General features: G+C 50.2%; 1 protein-coding gene across 2 annotated transcripts in view; it reads right to left on the bottom strand.

Moving 5' to 3' along the window:
- The window catches only part of EPHX2 (epoxide hydrolase 2), a 100,800-nt gene that overhangs the window by 50,337 nt on the left and 34,233 nt on the right, over positions 1-16,230 (bottom strand). For both annotated transcript variants that reach the window (XM_075923324.1, XM_075923325.1), the window contains exons 8-10: positions 14,664-14,742; positions 10,035-10,069; positions 9,071-9,097 (exon numbers count right to left, since the gene is read on the bottom strand). In XM_075923324.1, coding sequence (XP_075779439.1) covers positions 9,071-9,097; positions 10,035-10,069; positions 14,664-14,742 — 141 coding nt within the window. The remainder of the gene's footprint in view (positions 1-9,070; positions 9,098-10,034; positions 10,070-14,663; positions 14,743-16,230) is intronic.

Here is a 16,230-nt window from a genome sequence, read left to right as displayed (position 1 = left end):
CGAAGATACTTTAGACAAAATATCTCATGTAACCTATCAATTTTAATGTTACAAGCTGCTCAATGTATGTATCCTAATTTTGTGCATGGATCATTCTTGTATGTGAAGTCAGACATGTGAAGTGTGAATCTGTTTATAGTTCTCAGTGTGTTAACGAGGGCCATTAGTGATACTTCAGGTAATTAATGGCTCAGTACTCAAACCAACAACTGACTTGTGAATGGTCCTGTCTGTCCTGTACGCCTGAACTGTGGTTGGCTCTAGCAAGACACATGACCATACCACCTGATCGTGGAATCCATCTTGAACCTGGTATTTTCCCCTGGGGACAGGGGTGCCAAAAGGATTCCCGCCCTGGAGGAAAGTCTATTTAAGCCATGGGAAGCAATCAGCCTTTGTCTTCAGGGCAGCCTTTGAAACCGCCTGGCCCATTTGAAGGGGATATAGAAGGCCCCCAACTTGCGATGTGATTGATTCCGGAGGAAGCGCCACAAGTCGGGGTCGTTGTAACTCGAACCCGCATTTCTGGTAGGCGTCATGCGCCGTCGTAAATGCGGGTGGAGGACGTACGTCGGGGGTTTCCAGCCCCCTCCGCACTTACAAAAATGATTGTAAGTGAGGGGGGGTCGGAACTCAGGTGGCCGCATCTCGGGGACCTCCTGTACAAAGAACTTTGAAGACGCCAAGAAAGGCAGCTACTTGTCCAGCCAGGAGTGCACACCGATCAACAACCCGTTGGGCTTCAAACAAACAACGCTCATCCCCGGAGGATCACGGGCAGGTCTGAACGAGTGACTGTCACTTTTTACTGCCAACCCCTCGATCAGCCCTTCAGCGTCCATTTCCAGTTCGCCAGCAAGAAATTTCATAAGAACATAAGAACGGCCGTACTGGGTCAGACCAAAGGTCCATCTAGCCCAGTAGCCTGTCTGCCGACAGTGGCCAGCACCAGGTGCCCCAGAGAGGGTGGACCGAAGACAATGATCAAGCGATTTGTCTCCTGCCATCCCTCTCCAGTCTCTGACAAACAGAGGCCAGGGACACCATTACCGCCATCTCCTGGCTAATAGCCTTTTATGGTCCTAACCTCCATGACATTATCTAGCGTCTCTTTAAACTCAACAATCACAAACTGTGATTGTTCCCTGCAACTATGTGGAAAGTGCTACACATCCAGCCGTGGCTGCCTGCATCTCAGGCCAGCTTTTAAGAGCCGACCTTTTCCACTCAGTTATATTTTTTGTTTTCAAGTGGAAGGAAAAATATAGGTTGCCGGGAACCCTGCAGCGAAGGTATAGCACTTCTGGAATGCTACACTCACAGTGGGGAAACCAAATCAGCAATTTCTTCCCCAGTGTTAATGAGATTCCTGATCAAAGATTAAATAAACCTTCATGCCTGCCGAGTTCAGACCTTCGCAGGTTTCTTCCGATCCCATGTTTACCCCCCCTTCCCCCCCAAGGCAGGGGCTGACCACCTTGAATGCAGAGCATTCCAAATTTCGGGGTAGGTTTCTCAGAGACCTTTCCCTGCATTCCTAGCTCTCCCCCATTAAGAAATAAGAAGCCAATAAAGCAGCTCTGTGATTGGGCAACGTGCAATCCCCCGCTGTGGGGGAGCCTGGACTACCCTGCCTTGGCAATAAATGGTGATCTGGCTTGTCCAAAGTGGATTTCTGGCCTGTTTCAAGTCTGGTACGCCAAAGCACGCAGGCAGGGCCCGAGAGTCAGGAATTGTTTTGCATCATAATGCAGATTAAGCATGGTACGCGAGACCACATCAAAAACACAAGACAAGCAGCCTGGTACTGGTATTTCTGTTTCTGATCAGCAAAAAGTACAGATGCAGCCATGAAACTCTCAACTATGCACACAGCAGCAACATCCTGAGCAGCAGGATGTACCCCAAATAGGGACATTTTATGTATCATACATGATGGCTGTGTCTAGACTGGCTAGTTTTTCCAGAAAATCAGCCACTTTTCCAGAAAAACTTGCCAGCTGTCTACACTGGCCGCTTGAATTTCTACAAAAGCACTGACGATGTCATGTAAGATTGTCAGTGTTTTTGTGGAAATACTATGCTGCTCCCATTCAGGCAAAAGTCTTTTTCCGAAAAGCTTTTGCGCAAAAGGGCCAGTGTAGACAGCTGAGATTTGTTTTCCGCAAAAAAAGCCCCAATTGCGACAATGGCGATTGGGGCTTTTTCGCGGAAAAGCGTGCTGCCAATCTAGACACGCTTTTCCGAAAATGCTTTTAACAGAAAACTTTTCCGTTAAAAGCATTTCCGGAAAATCATGCCAGTCTAGACGTAGCTGATATGTAATCAATTTGTAAATATTATTAGAATGACCAAGTCTCGCTTCGCTATAAATTGGGCTTAGTAAGAACAATCAATAGACAGGATTGCCCCACACATCCGCTCAATGTAACTAGAAGTAATTAGGCCCTTCACACCGGCGGCCCAGTGCATGGCATTCCTATGCATGGGAAGAAATGGAACCACAACCTCCTGCCTGGCACTGTAGGTAGCATACGGGTAAAGTGTAAGTGAAGTAGGCTTCATTATTGTAAATCGTAAATCTTTTTGTAATTGCTTTTGCATTGCCTTGTGCTGTATGAATTGCTTTAGAATGTAGAGTATTTAAGGTTTAAATTGTAGAGTCATTGTTCTTAAGGCTTGTAAAACTTAAACAACTGTATTAACTGCTTAAAGCTTGCAATAAATAAGAAAGTGGTTAAGTAGCCCTGGCGTGTCCTGGTTTCCCTTGGATCTAAAATAAATCGAACCACACGACACCCGCCGGTTCAAACGAGCAGTCAGAACTCATCGCGCTGCAAGGAAATTTTGAACTCTGTTCTGTATGGCACACCTCTGATTGTCTTGCAGTACACAGAACACAGTTTAAGAAACACTGCTCTAGCAGCATGAGACGCCAGCGCCTCGTAGGCACTTGGGAGATCATGGAAGTGTTTGGAGGAAGCCAAGAGCTTTTAAGAGCCAGCCGATTGGGGTGATACCATCATAGCGCCTCTCACAAAACAAGCAGGGAGGCTGGGCCGGTACCCTGATGGGAAGCCGGAAGGAAACAGCTCCATTCCACAGGCGGCTATATCCCGTCCGGCTTAGTGTTGGGCTCACACGCCCTATCCTGCACTGGGAGATGCTATTCTATGGGCATTTCGACACTAGGAAGTTATTTCAAAATAACTAACTCCCAAAATAACTATTCTGAAATAATCTTATTCCCCAAGGAAAGGAGGAGTACAGATTTCAAAAGAACCAGCCTGTTATTTCAAAATAATAGGTGTGGTAGTGTGGACGATCCACTTATTATTTTGAAAAAAAGAGGGGTTATTTTGAAATAATTTCCTAGTGTAGATGAGGGTGTGGAGGCTTAGAGACGGCTTCCTGTTACCCACACACCTTCTGACACTGAGACCACAAGAGAAAGAACAGGTTTGCTCTACAGCCTTAGCGGAGAGGCAGCTGGCTTTTAGCACATGCTGTAGAGACACATGCACTAAGCTCCAGAGGGCCCAGCTTGGGTTCCACCTTTTCCACCAACTCAGTGGTCTGCATCCCACATATGGGTTCTGAAGCTCTGATGGGCATTGGTACCAGAGTATATAAGCTGGCTAGTAGGAAGTTTAGATTTTAGATTAGACGAAGGTTTCTAACCATTAGAGGAGTGAGGTTCTGGAACGGCCTTCCAAGGGAAGTAGTGGGGGCAAAAGATCTATCTGGCTTCAAGATTAAACTAGATGGGTTTATGAAGAGGATGGTTTGATGAGATAACATGATCTTGGTAACTAATTGACTATTCATTATCAGTGGGAAATAGGTCAATGGAGGGATGATAGGAGTTACTATAGAGAACTTTCTGGGTGTCTGGCTGGTGAGTCTTGCCCACATGCTCAGGGTTTAGCTGATCGCCATATTTGGGGTCAGGAAGGAATTTTCCTCCAGGGTAGATTGGCAGAGACCCTGGAGGTTTTTCGCCTTCCTCTGTAGCATGGGGCACAGATCACAGCTGGAGGATTCTCTGCATCTTGGGGCCTTCAAAGTATTTGAAGGCTTCAATATCTGAGATATAGGTGAGAGGATTATTCTAAGAGGGGTGGGTGAGATTCTGTGGTCTGCACTGTGCAGGGGGTCAGACTAGATGATCATAATGGTCCCTTCTGACCTTAAAGTCTTTGAGTCTTGCTATTTACTGAGCCCCTGGAGTCAGATTCTCCACTGGGGTGAATTAGTAGAACTCTACTTCCCGTACTGAAGCTCTGCTGATTGACTCCGTAGGGCTCTGATCTTGGTTGCATACAAGACAGCACAAGATGTGAAGGGGACCCGGTCAGGGCATTCACAGCACTCCAGCCAGACATCTCCTGGAGCCTGCTGAGTGATGCCAGCGTCCTGCCACGGCTGACGGGACCATGTGCCCATGTTCTCTCAGCAAGTCAACTGCAAGCAGCAGCTGTGTTTTCCTCTCCTTTTCTTTAGCTCCTGCTTTGGGCGTGGTCAACTCATTCTATTCGGAACCAGGCCCATAGCAGAAGATGGGAGCCATGCCACTAAAGACTGACTGGCCTTTTGCCCATCTGACGTCAAATCCAGGTGTCTTCCCATTTATTAAAAGGCTGCCCAAGCAGAGGGGAAGGGAATCAGAATACTAGGGCTGGAAAAGACCTCGGGAGGTCATCAAGTCCTGCCCCCTGTCCAAAGCAGGACCAACCCCAACTAAATCAACCCAACCAAGGCCCTGTCAAGATGAGACTTAAAAACCTCCAGGGATGAAGATTCCACCACCTCCCTAGGGAACCATTCCAGTGCTTCACCACCCTCCTAGGGATATCGTTTTTCCTAAAGTCCAACCTGGACCTCCACTGTAACTTGAGACCATTGCTCCTTGTTCTGCCATCTGTCACTACTGTGAACAGCCTCTCTCCAGCCTCTTTGGAATCCCCCCCTTTAGGAAGTTGAAGGCTGCTCTCAAATCCCCCCTCACTCTTCTCTTCTGCAGACTAAACAAACCCAAATCCCTCAGCCTCTCCTCATACACCATGCGCTCCAGCCCCCTAATCATTTTGGTTGCCCTCTGCTAGACCCTCTCCAATGCATCCACATCCTTTCTGTAGTGGGGGGCCCAGAAGTGGACACAGTACTCCAGGTCATGGCCTCACCAGAGCCAAATAAAGGGGAATAATCTCTTCTCTAGATCTGCTGGCAATGGTCCCCCTAATGCAACCTAATATGCCATTAGCCTTCTTGGCTACAAGGGCACCCTGTTACTCATATCCAGCTTCTCATCCTCTAATCTCCAGGTCCTTTTCTGCAGAACTGCTACTTAATGATTCAGTCCCCAGCCTGTAACAATGCTTGGGATTCTTCCATCCCACGTGCAGGACTCTACACTTGTCCTTGTTGAACCTCATCAGATTTCTTTTGGCCCAAACCTCTAATCAGTCTAAGTCACTCTGGACCCTATCCCTGCCCTCCAGTGTATCTGCCTCTCCCCCTAGCTTAGTGTCATCCACGAACTTGCTGAGGGTGCCATCCATCCCCTCATCTAGATCATTAATAAAACTGTTGAACAAAACCAGCCCTAGAACCGAACCGTGGGGCACTCCGCTAGAAACCGACCGACAACCTGACATCGAGCCGTTGATCGCTACCCGTAGGGCCTGACAATGTAGACAACTTTCTATCCATCTCGCAGTCCATTTATCCAATCCATACTCCCTTAACTTGCTGGCAAGAATATGAAGGAGCAAAGCAAGAAGCACTGTCCTTCGGGTCAGCTATGGTGCTAATACCAACATATGCAGGGCGCAGAGATGCTGAAGAGGGGCCTTTTGGACAGTCACTTCAAACAGCAGGACAGAGCTTCAAGCTGGGCCAGTTCTCTTGGAAGAGGTTTTAGGATATAGGGGAAAAAACTCTACAGATACAGACATTTGCCTGTCTCACCTCGCCCCTCACCTCCAACTCTGCCCCAACTCACACACTGTTCATCTCATTTAAAGGAGTAGAGACTGATCCTATTCTTTCAATGCAATGGAAGCCACTGAGCACTGTCTTAATTATATTGTCATGGCAGATGAAGAGCCCCAGAGGTTGAAGGAGGGTCTATTATTTCATGCAGGAGGTGACCTTGTCATTTGCTGATTTGCTGCGTACCCACTCAGGTGCCAAAGGAAAATGTTCTCTATCTCCGAAGGTTTAGCAAGAGCGGGTTTACTCAAAAAGAGAAGATGAATCAATCTACTGGCTGAAGACATAGGAATGCCCACACTCCGATTGGGCCCATCTGTCCTGTCCTTAGTGTCCAGTAACAAATGTTTCAGGAAAAATGTGCAAGGGCCCCTTCATGTTTCTTATCTCATGGCAGCAAGCGGGTGGCTTGACAAGGCCTGACAATTTATATCCCTTCTTCTTTTCACATTATCCATCCTGACTTGTGATGTCTCTTCCAAATGCGATTCCATGTTTGGTTTTAACTGACGCCTAGTTACAGCAAGTTCTGCCAGGTAATTGTGTGAAAAGGCATTTCCTTTCATCAAGTTTTAAATGTTTGCCTCGAGTTTCTTTGCCCCTTTCTCAAGGGGAGGAAAAACAGGAGCACTCATTCACTGTTTGGTTAACCACAATCATGTTCCCCTCTTATTCAATTTCCTCTAGAGATCAGTGTGTCCTGATTTTATTGGGCCACGGGACCCTTTTCAGCTTAAAATAATTTCAAGGAACCCTTAGGGTTCCCAGAGTAAAATTTGGCAAGTGCAAAAAAAAAAACTGTAAAATACTCTGTCTCTTTAAGAGGGGGTGGAGCAATGCTGCGTTCTCGCGGAACCCTTACTTTCGCTTTGCGGAACCCTGGGCTTCCACGGAGCACCAATTGGGAAACACTGCTATAGATGAATCGACCCCCGTCTTGTCCATTTTTCTCCATTCAGTACCCTTCTCATGCCTCCACTCTCTGGCATCCTCTCCCTAGTGATCTGAAAGAAGGCCGTTATTCTAGGTTCTAGAGAAGAGGTGGGCAATAAAACGGTAGAGTTCACCCGGGTTAGCCCCTGATAGGCCGCTGCTGCTATAGTTACCTGCACCTCTGCAGGTACGGGCCAGCACAGCTCCCATTGGCCAGGAACAGGCGATCTGCAGCCAATGGGAGCGGTGAGCCCTCGTACCTGTGGAGGCACAGCAGCATGGGGGCCCGCAGATGGAATCCGGCCCACAGGCCGGTATTTGCCCGTCCTTGTTCTAGAGAAGAACGCCGCCAAATTACAATGAACTCTTCCAAATGGCACAAGGGTATTGAGCATCCTTCATCCAAGCAGTGGTGCAAGCCGAGGGCAAACCAGCCCAGAACCCCTGGGTACATACTTAGCCGGCTAGTTCAACCCACCAGCCACGACACACCCAGCTGTACCACTGTTTTGACAGAACAAAGCTAGTGTGTCTGCCTACTTAAGCTGGGAATCCCTCCCCCCCCCAGATGAACCCACCTGCAAATCTTTGCATGTCCTCTACAACACAGGAACATCCTTCCCTTCATAGATACTGCCCGTGATAGATGAACGCACCTCCCTCCTCTCTCCTTCGGTGCAGGGAATTGTATATCCCCACAGTTAGTAAAAAGCTAAGCCCAAGGACTTGTGCTGAGCTAGACGAAGGCAACAATTATACGGGTTAATTGCTATACAAAGAGAAGAGACTGCAATGACTGATTTCATCTCTTAGATGAAGCCCAGCAGTCTCATCCCTCTGCCAATACCAGATCCGATCTTAGCAAAAAGGCAGAATTCATTAAACCATCCACTCCAGCTGCTCAGTGAGTCACCAGGGATCTGCCTTTCGTCTTCTCTCCCTCGCTTAATTCATGAGCACGCAGGCTAAAGCTCTGCAAGACATTTCCCGCTCCCGCCTGCAACTGCTGTTCCCAGCAAGTCCGGGGTAGCATTGTGCAAAGAGGCATGGGTGGCCCCCGTAAGCTGAGCATTTGTACAGCCGCTCAGGAGGGATTCAAACGTCGCCCCGCTGAGTAGCACAGTGCGCACAGCTAGGTTTTTGTTTCTACTGGTGGTGCGCATTTGCACATCTCTTGGCGCACAGATATTTATTCTGCACATGGATGGGAAAGATGAAAAGAAACATTGGCAGGTAGCTCTAAATTACACATCTTTTAAAGACAGGCTTCAGAGAGGTAGCCGTGTTAGTCGGTTTCAGCAAAAACAAGGAACCCAATGGCACTAAGACGAACAAATCTATTACACTGTTAGTTCATAAGCTCTTGTGAGCTACAACTAGGGATGGAAAATTCCATGTAATTGATTAAATGGCTACACGTAATGCACACACTACATTTAACCTATTAAAGAGGGGTGGGCATAGGAGGTTGCTTCAGTGAGGCTGGAGCAGCCTCCCCGCCCACTGGGGTCAGGCTAGAGTGGCTCCCACTGCAGGCAGGGGCTAGTCCAACCCAGGTGCTCGCAGCACCCCCCACTGGGGCTGCTGCAGCTGCCCTTGCTCCCAGGTACTGTGTTAACCATTCCCTGGTAACTACAGCTCACTTCCTCAGACACTGAAGAGAAAAAGAAGGGGAATACAGAGACGGAAGTGACACACCAGTGCTAATTACATCAGATTGCATGTGGCTCGCCAACAGCAAGGAGAAGGTGAGTGTGCCGGATTGGGAACCTTTACCTCTACCGTAATGCAAGAACCACTCCATGTGTCCACTGAAACCTTGGCTTAAGGGGCCAAATTTGCCTGTGAATTCCAGCTCGGCAGTTTCGTTCTCATCACTGTTGGCAATAAACCACACCCACTTTGATTTCATTAGCACTGATGTCACACTCCCATCTCTGTATCCCCTTCCCCCCCCTTCAGCATCTGAGGAAGTGAACTGTAGCTCGCAAATGCTTACAGCTTAGAATGCTTCCCCCCCCCACCCCCCACCCCCAGGATCTCCGGGTGTGCCGTTCTCCTGTGGCCCAAACCAATCTCACCACTTGGATTCGTACATCTCTGCACACAAAGGAAAAACGTAAAGTCATGAGGGATCTCTCACCAGCTTGTCCAGGAAAACCACAAGATCCTGTGAGGGGAGAAAAAGAAACAATCAAATTTCTTAGCCATGAACATGCCACTATCTTAAGTGCCAGCAGGTTACTGAAGGCTGTTTGCCCTCTCTAAGGGTATGTCTATACTGCCACCCTAGTTCGAACTAGGGTGGCTAATGTAGACATTCGAACTTGCAAATGAAGCCCAGGATTTAAATATCCCAGGCTTCATTTGCATGTTGCCAGGTGGACGCCATTTTTAAATGCCCGTAGTTCGAACTACCTGCCGCTACACACGGCACGGACCAGGTAGTTTGAATTAAAGCTCCAATTCAAACTACCGTTATTCCTCCTGCAAGGAGGTTTATATGGAGTGTCGATATGGAGCCCTAATCTTTGTCCCTGGGTGCTACTGTGACTACTAATGAAGTTCATGTAACAAGGAGACCTCTTCCTGCATTATTCTCCTGGGTGGGAACTGCGATCTTGCAGGTAGCCTCAGACAAGAAGCACGCTTCACCGTTCCATACAGAAGAGCCTGGTGATTCACGGAAACACCATTTATGCTCCCATGTATCCACCAGGGACGGGGGAGGTCCCCTGGCCTGTAGGAGGAGGAAGGGGGGAGAACAGTTCCCAGCCCCCGCAGGGAGTTCAGGAGCCACGGCTCCCAGTACTCACAAATTTCACCATTCACGGTGGCGCCAGGAAGTACATCCACCGCGAATGATGAGGGTTTCCTGGACTGCAAACTGCTAACTGCACAGTCGGATTTACACAGCACCCCTTGCCTAAACTGTCACTCAAGCAGCAAAGACCAGCCCTGGGACAGCCGCTCTGCTCCCACCCAGTCTCATAACCGCTTCTGCCACCGGCAGGGACACACGGGTTAGAACCTTATCACGGGAGCTCGGACCATGGTTCCATAATACACCCAGACCTAGGTCACACCCAGAACGAGGAGTCTCCTACCTTGCATATTGCTTCCTGGGAATATTCTTCTATGTCTGCAAACAACAACAACAATTAATTATTTAGGTCACTTAAATGTCCTTCCATTTAATTTTTTAACACTTTAAATCTGCCGTCTACCAGGCTGCAAACCCCCGGCTCCCAGCAGCTCTGCAAAAGTTCAATACACACCACGATTCATTTCATCAGCCAAGCAGTGGTGGGGCAGGATTTTCCCTAGGATTGCGATAGGCCTGCTCTGGAACATTGATGAAGTGTGGTGGCTGGGATCAGGGCCGGCCCGAGCCATTCGTATGCCCGGCGCATGCGCGGCCCCGCCCCCGCCCGGTTCGGCAGCCCCACACAGCGCCCCCTACAATGGGGCGCCCCAGGCGGTAGCCCGGTCAGCCAGTAGCTTGGGCCAGCTCTGGCTAGGTTTAACCCCAGAGGTGGGTGCATGTTAGTGGTGGGAGAGCAGGTGAGGAGGGGAATGATCCTTCCATGGCAGGAGGTCAAGTGCTTTGGGGTTCAGGTTCTTCATTAAATTTGCCCTCCCGGCAAGTGTTCGGAATCATCCTGCTAGAAGCCCTGCTGCGGAGAAGCAGGGAGGAACCACCGGGGAATTTAAGGTGACAGCAAGTGCTGTAGCTTCCCAAGGTGGAACGTGGCCAGGACACCAACAGTCAGAGCCACTCGGCCCCTAGAGCGATGGACGGTGCTGCTAGGAACTAGGTAGATGAAAAAGATTAGAAAGTCTTGCAAACAAAGCCCCCAGGAGCTTTCATGACAAGTGGCTCAGGGCTAATCTAGCCCAGTGTTTCTCAATTTTTAAAAAAAATAAAGTATCCCTTTAAAAAAAATTGTAAATACCCCCAGTACCTTCAGTTTTCAGACACAACATTTTTTGCTACTATTGCCACACATTTGTTTAAACAACTTAATTGTAGCCGGGCAAGCGATGACATTTTTGGGTGTAAAAAGTACAAAAGTAATAAAATACTGTAAAACTTAGAACAAAAATTCAGTTTTCTCCAAATTTCAGTGGTGTTGACGTACCCCCCAGACATTTCTCGAGTACCTCTAAGGGTATTGTACCACTGGTTGAGAAACACTGAGCTAGCTCATCAAGAGCAGAGCTCACATCCGTGCACCAAGACGTATCAACAGCGTCCTCTGGTCCCCAGCCCCGGCCTGCGATCCTAGGCAAACCGAGGCCTTTGTACTCACTACCGGAAAGAAGTGAACTGCAGTGGCCTTACAGCAGGGGTTGGTTCCCTCACACTCATGCTGTCTGGGCAAAGCCCTTTTGAAAAAGTGCCCCTGTTGTGCTCAACCCGTTCCCAAGCCAGCAGCTCAGATGGGCTGGCCCGGTTTAAATAACGTCGGGAGCGCCGGGACACTTTACCACAGGAAGTAAATGAGTATTTTCAACTGTATTCACGAGGAACAACCACCTGTTCTCGGGCTTGAGGAGGGAACCAGCCAACTGGCGAGAGTCTACAGCTGGTACCGGGGAGAGGTTAGAGGATCAACACCGTCCCGTCTGGCCTTAGAGCTACCAGTGCATCAATGAACATGGCAGTGGGTGTAACTCAAGGAGCAGATGAAAGGGGACCAGGACACAAATGGAAGGAAATCATAGAATATTGGAACTGGAAGGGACCTTGAAAGGTCATCAAGTCCAGTCCCCTGCCCTCACAGCAGGACCAAGCACCGTCTAGATCATCCCTGATAGATGTCTATCCAGCCTGCGCTTAAATATCTCCAGAGATGGAGATTCCACAACTTCCCTAGGCAATTTATTCCCGTGCTTAACCACCCTGGCAGGCAGGAAATTTTTCCTAATGTCCAACCTAAACCTCCCTTGCTGCAGTTTAAGCCCATTGCTTCTTGTTCTATCCTCAAAGGCCAAGAAGAACAAGTTTTCTCCCTCCTCATCACATCCTTTGAGATAGCAGTTTTCACATATGCTCCCTCTCAGTCTTCTCTTTTCTAAACAAAACAAGCCCAAATTATTGCAGTCTTCCCTCATCGCTCCTATTTTCTAAATGTCTATCAGGGATGGTCTAGACAGTATTTGGTCCTGCCATGGGGGCAGGGGACTGGACTCGATGACCTCTCGAGGTCCCTTCCAGTCCTAGTATTCTATGATTCCAGACCTTCAATCATTTTTGTTGCTCTTCTCTGGATCTTCTCCCATTTTTCCACATCGTTCCTGAAATGTGGTGCCCAGACCTGGACACAATACTCCAACCGAGGCCTAATCAGCGAATGATTCCTCATGCCTTGCTCACAACACTCCTGTTAATGCATCCTAGAATCACGTTTGTTTTTTCTGCAACAGTGTCACACCGTTGACTCATATTTAGCTTGTGGTCCACTGTGATCCCTAGAAATGGGCTCAGGGTAATCGTTAGAAAGGACAAGGGGCACTGAGAGTACTTAGGTAAAGGCACCGGCAAAGTTTAGAGAAAAGGGAATTGACACTGCACACACCGATCACGTGTAGCTATTACCCCTTTTCTTCCTTCTCTCTCTAGCCTGCAAGTTCCTTGGGCTGACGTCCGTCTGTATTTTGTTAGATCTAACGAGCACCCAGGGCTGGAGCGAGGGGCCTGATGATACAAAGAGGGGCCAAGCAGGACTTCCAAAATTGCCTACGTGACTTAGATGCCCCCTCATCTTTAGGTACCTAAACACCGTCCTCAATCTGGCCTCTGCGCCATGGTGGGCGCCACGGCAACGTTCATAATGAAACGGTGTCGCATGAACAATGTGCTCAGCAGCAAGGGCTGCTGCTCTGATCAGCCCTCAAGATTACCACTGGCATTTCACAAGGCCTGGCACCACCCACTCTCCAGCCCCGCTTCATGCTCAGAGTCAGGAGCAAGTGCGCTGAAGCAGAAAGGAAGATGCACGGTACAAGAGAAAGCTATTTGGCTTGGCACAGCTCTTGCATAACGATGCAGTTACAGCCTCCCTCCGAGCCCGGCTAGAACTAGCAACCTCTGCACTAGAGCCACCCGGGGAGAAGACCTGGGGCAGCAGGGTGGGCATGGGGTGAGTAACCAACGCCCTCTACCAGCGAGGATGCCACTCGGCTCCTGCTGCCTCGGGATGCAGGCATGTGCTACACTGCTACTGCTATCCATAGGGTGAGGATGGGGAGGGGGCCCTGCTGTCTGAGAGCTGGCACACAGTGCGGGCTGCAGTGATGGACCAGCAGCCGACCGTGCACCCTGCATCTTTCCCCACCATCAGCCACGCACGTCGGCCACTGAACCCCTCCAGCCCACTCCGTGCCGATGGGCTAGCAAGCAAGGATCCGGCCAATAGCAGGACCCACCAGTCCTGATGAGGGGGAGACAGAAAATATAGGGCAATCTGCCCATTTTGAAGAAGTCAGGACGCCTGCAGGAGGGCTTCAATATGGGACAGGTCCCTTTAAAAATGGGACCGCTGGTCACCCTCGCTACTGGAGCATGAATCGCAGCAAGGACTGCTCCTCCCCCAGGCTTCCAGCTGGCTCAGGGAATCAGTAACCGAGCCTCTCGCTCCCAATTTGCTAGTTCAAATCCAACCCGGACACATAGCGACTGAAAGTCACTGAGATCCAGCAACTGTTTGGTAGCCCATGCCAATCACCTTGTAGGGTGTTAGCTGCCAGTAGCCAGAGTGTTCTCTTGATGAGGGAACCAGCCAGCTAGCAAGAATCTCCAGCTGGCACCGGGGAGAGGCAAGAGGGTCGGTACTATCCCTTCTGGCCTTAGAGCTATCAGGAACATCATCACTTGTTGGCAGCAGAAGCCAAAGGTGAAACGGGTCAAGGAAGAACATCGGCGGCTGGATCATCACGTTGAATCTTTTTGGAAGGTCTCCCATTCAAGTACCGGCCAAGCCTGCCCAGCTTAGAAGCTAAAGAAACTTGGCTATCTCTAGCCAAGTCACCTCTCCAAGCTACTGTCCCCAGGCATCCTGCAGGCAAGTTCACGGGAAGATTGTGGCCGGAGCGGAAAGAGATGGGAAATTAAATGGAGAAGCTGATGGCTCGTGTTGGGAGCAGAACCAGTAGAATGTATGCACCAGGCGGTTTCCACTGACACCATGTAAAACACCAGGAGACTTTGTATTTACTTGCCTTGCTTCAGGTGGGTTTCAGATCCACTCAGACACACTAGAAGGAACAGCCTCAGCACACATCACACCAGGAGACTTTCAGAACCCAAGCAGACCCCAAGCGCGTGCCAAGTCTGCTGTTGTTTGTGCCACGTCACAGACTTAGACGCTGGTGCAGTGGAAGAGCCATGCCAGACTATCCGGGTCATCTCCCTGCAAGGGTGCAATTCTTCCCTACGGTCCCTATATTCCCAGGGACTTTAGTAAAGGATGGGACATTCTCCCAAGAATCAGGACTTTCACCAACTCCCCTGGGAGACTCCTGCACAGCTTGGACAGTTCTCACCAAGAATGAATTCTGCCCGATATTCAGCCTCAACTTCTCCTGGCTCAACTTCACCATAGTACAACCCAACACCGACCCGGAGACACAGACACGCCAGAAGGGCCTTGCACCACCAGCAATTTAGCTCTGCCCTCTGCTGTGTACCCCTTCTGAGGGGACAGGAGGAGAGGAAGGGAAACCCAACTGACCTGGGGGGCTGGTGGAATCTCCATAGCCTTTCATATCCAAAGCAAGGACCCGGAAGCCAGCCTCAGCCAATGCAGGGATCTAGAACAGAAACAAAGAAACATGTGACCTTGGGAACTAGATCTGTGTTCACTGTAGCTCAGCCCACAGCTGGGAAGCGGACTTACATTGACTGGAACTGTCCCCTTTGAGCATCTGTCACGTCATACGGCACGTCAGTCATGAAAGCTAAGATGCCACATCAATTCCACATGCCAGACCAGAAGGGGCACAAGAAATAGAGGCACCGTTCCAGCAAATTACTGTAGCCAGCCAAACACTCGGCCAGGCAATCCAAACCAGGTAAGAACATAGAATCACAGAACACTACAACTGGAAGGGACCTCAAGAGGTCATCGAGTCCAGTCCCCTGCCCTCGCAGCAGGACCAGGGACTGCCTAGAAAATCCCTGATAGATGTCTCGGGACAAGACAACAAGAAGCGAGTCAACTACTAATGAACACACTGGCATTTAGACTGCGGCTGGGGCAAATTCCAGAGGCCAGACTGAAAGAATAAACCTTGTATCAGTGCAGAGATTCCTTGGGCGCTGGAAAGGGCACATGAACTTCATGCTAGACATTCAATCAGCGAGGGGGCCACAGGGATGGAGCGCAGAGCTCGGTCGTGCGCAATCCTCTCTTGGACGCGGGTTCAAAAACGGACAGCCTGGCCCTAGTTCGGAGTGAGGGGAGTGGATTCACTGGATGCCTTGCAGGTCACAAGGGCCGGGGGAGATCTTCTTCGAGGGGTGGAGCTCAGTCACAGGCCACAACAGGACTGAGGTGCAGCTACAAGTTGGTTCGGCCCTTCAGGGCTGGAGGCCTGGTGCCAGCCAACCCTGCTCACTCACGGCCGTGCTGGGTCAGACCGGATAACTCCCTGTCCAAGGCAGCAAGTAGCTGCAGCGAAGGGCGAACAGCAGGAAGTAACAGAGGCCCCAGCAGGGAAGATCCCAGTATCAAGTGGTTTGGAAACCAGTGCCAAAAACTCGAGGCTTCTGGCAGTGGCCTGCCAAAGCAAGGGGGGCCCAAGCAGGCAGGCAGGATAGGTGTGGCTGAGTGAAGAAAACCAAGCCCCAGGCTGAGCTCCAGCTGCAGAGGTCTGGGACTGATGGGTTCAGGTGCAACAGCCAGAGACAGAGGTTGCTCCCTGCGTGGCTGACGAACAAGGGTGAGGTCTGACCTCATGGGTTATGATGGTTAATGGTCCCCGAGGACTGTGCGAATCACTTGGATTAAGCCAGCCCTGGCGGGGCGCTGGCAGCCACATGGGAGGGCGGGTGGAGTTCTAGGAGGCTCACAGAGGGTGCCTGCAATGCCACTGCTGGCCACCAGGGGCTGCTACAGGTGGCCCCGCGGAGCTGTGTGCAGGGCCCGGGCTGCAGGCCTGCAGAGAGGGGCAAAAGGGGACAACTGCCCCAAGGCCCAGCGATACAGAAGGGCCCGGAGTTCCTGGTGGCTGCTACTGCGGCAGCAGTCAGAGCCCTGGGCCCTTGACGCTGCTGCTGAAGCACTACACTGCCCGCTC

Source organism: Pelodiscus sinensis, chromosome 3 (genome assembly GCF_049634645.1).
Source record: "Pelodiscus sinensis isolate JC-2024 chromosome 3, ASM4963464v1, whole genome shotgun sequence".
NCBI lineage: Eukaryota > Metazoa > Chordata > Testudines > Trionychidae > Pelodiscus > Pelodiscus sinensis.
Note: the sequence above shows the minus strand (reverse complement) of the source record. Positions and strands in the feature narration are given on the sequence as shown.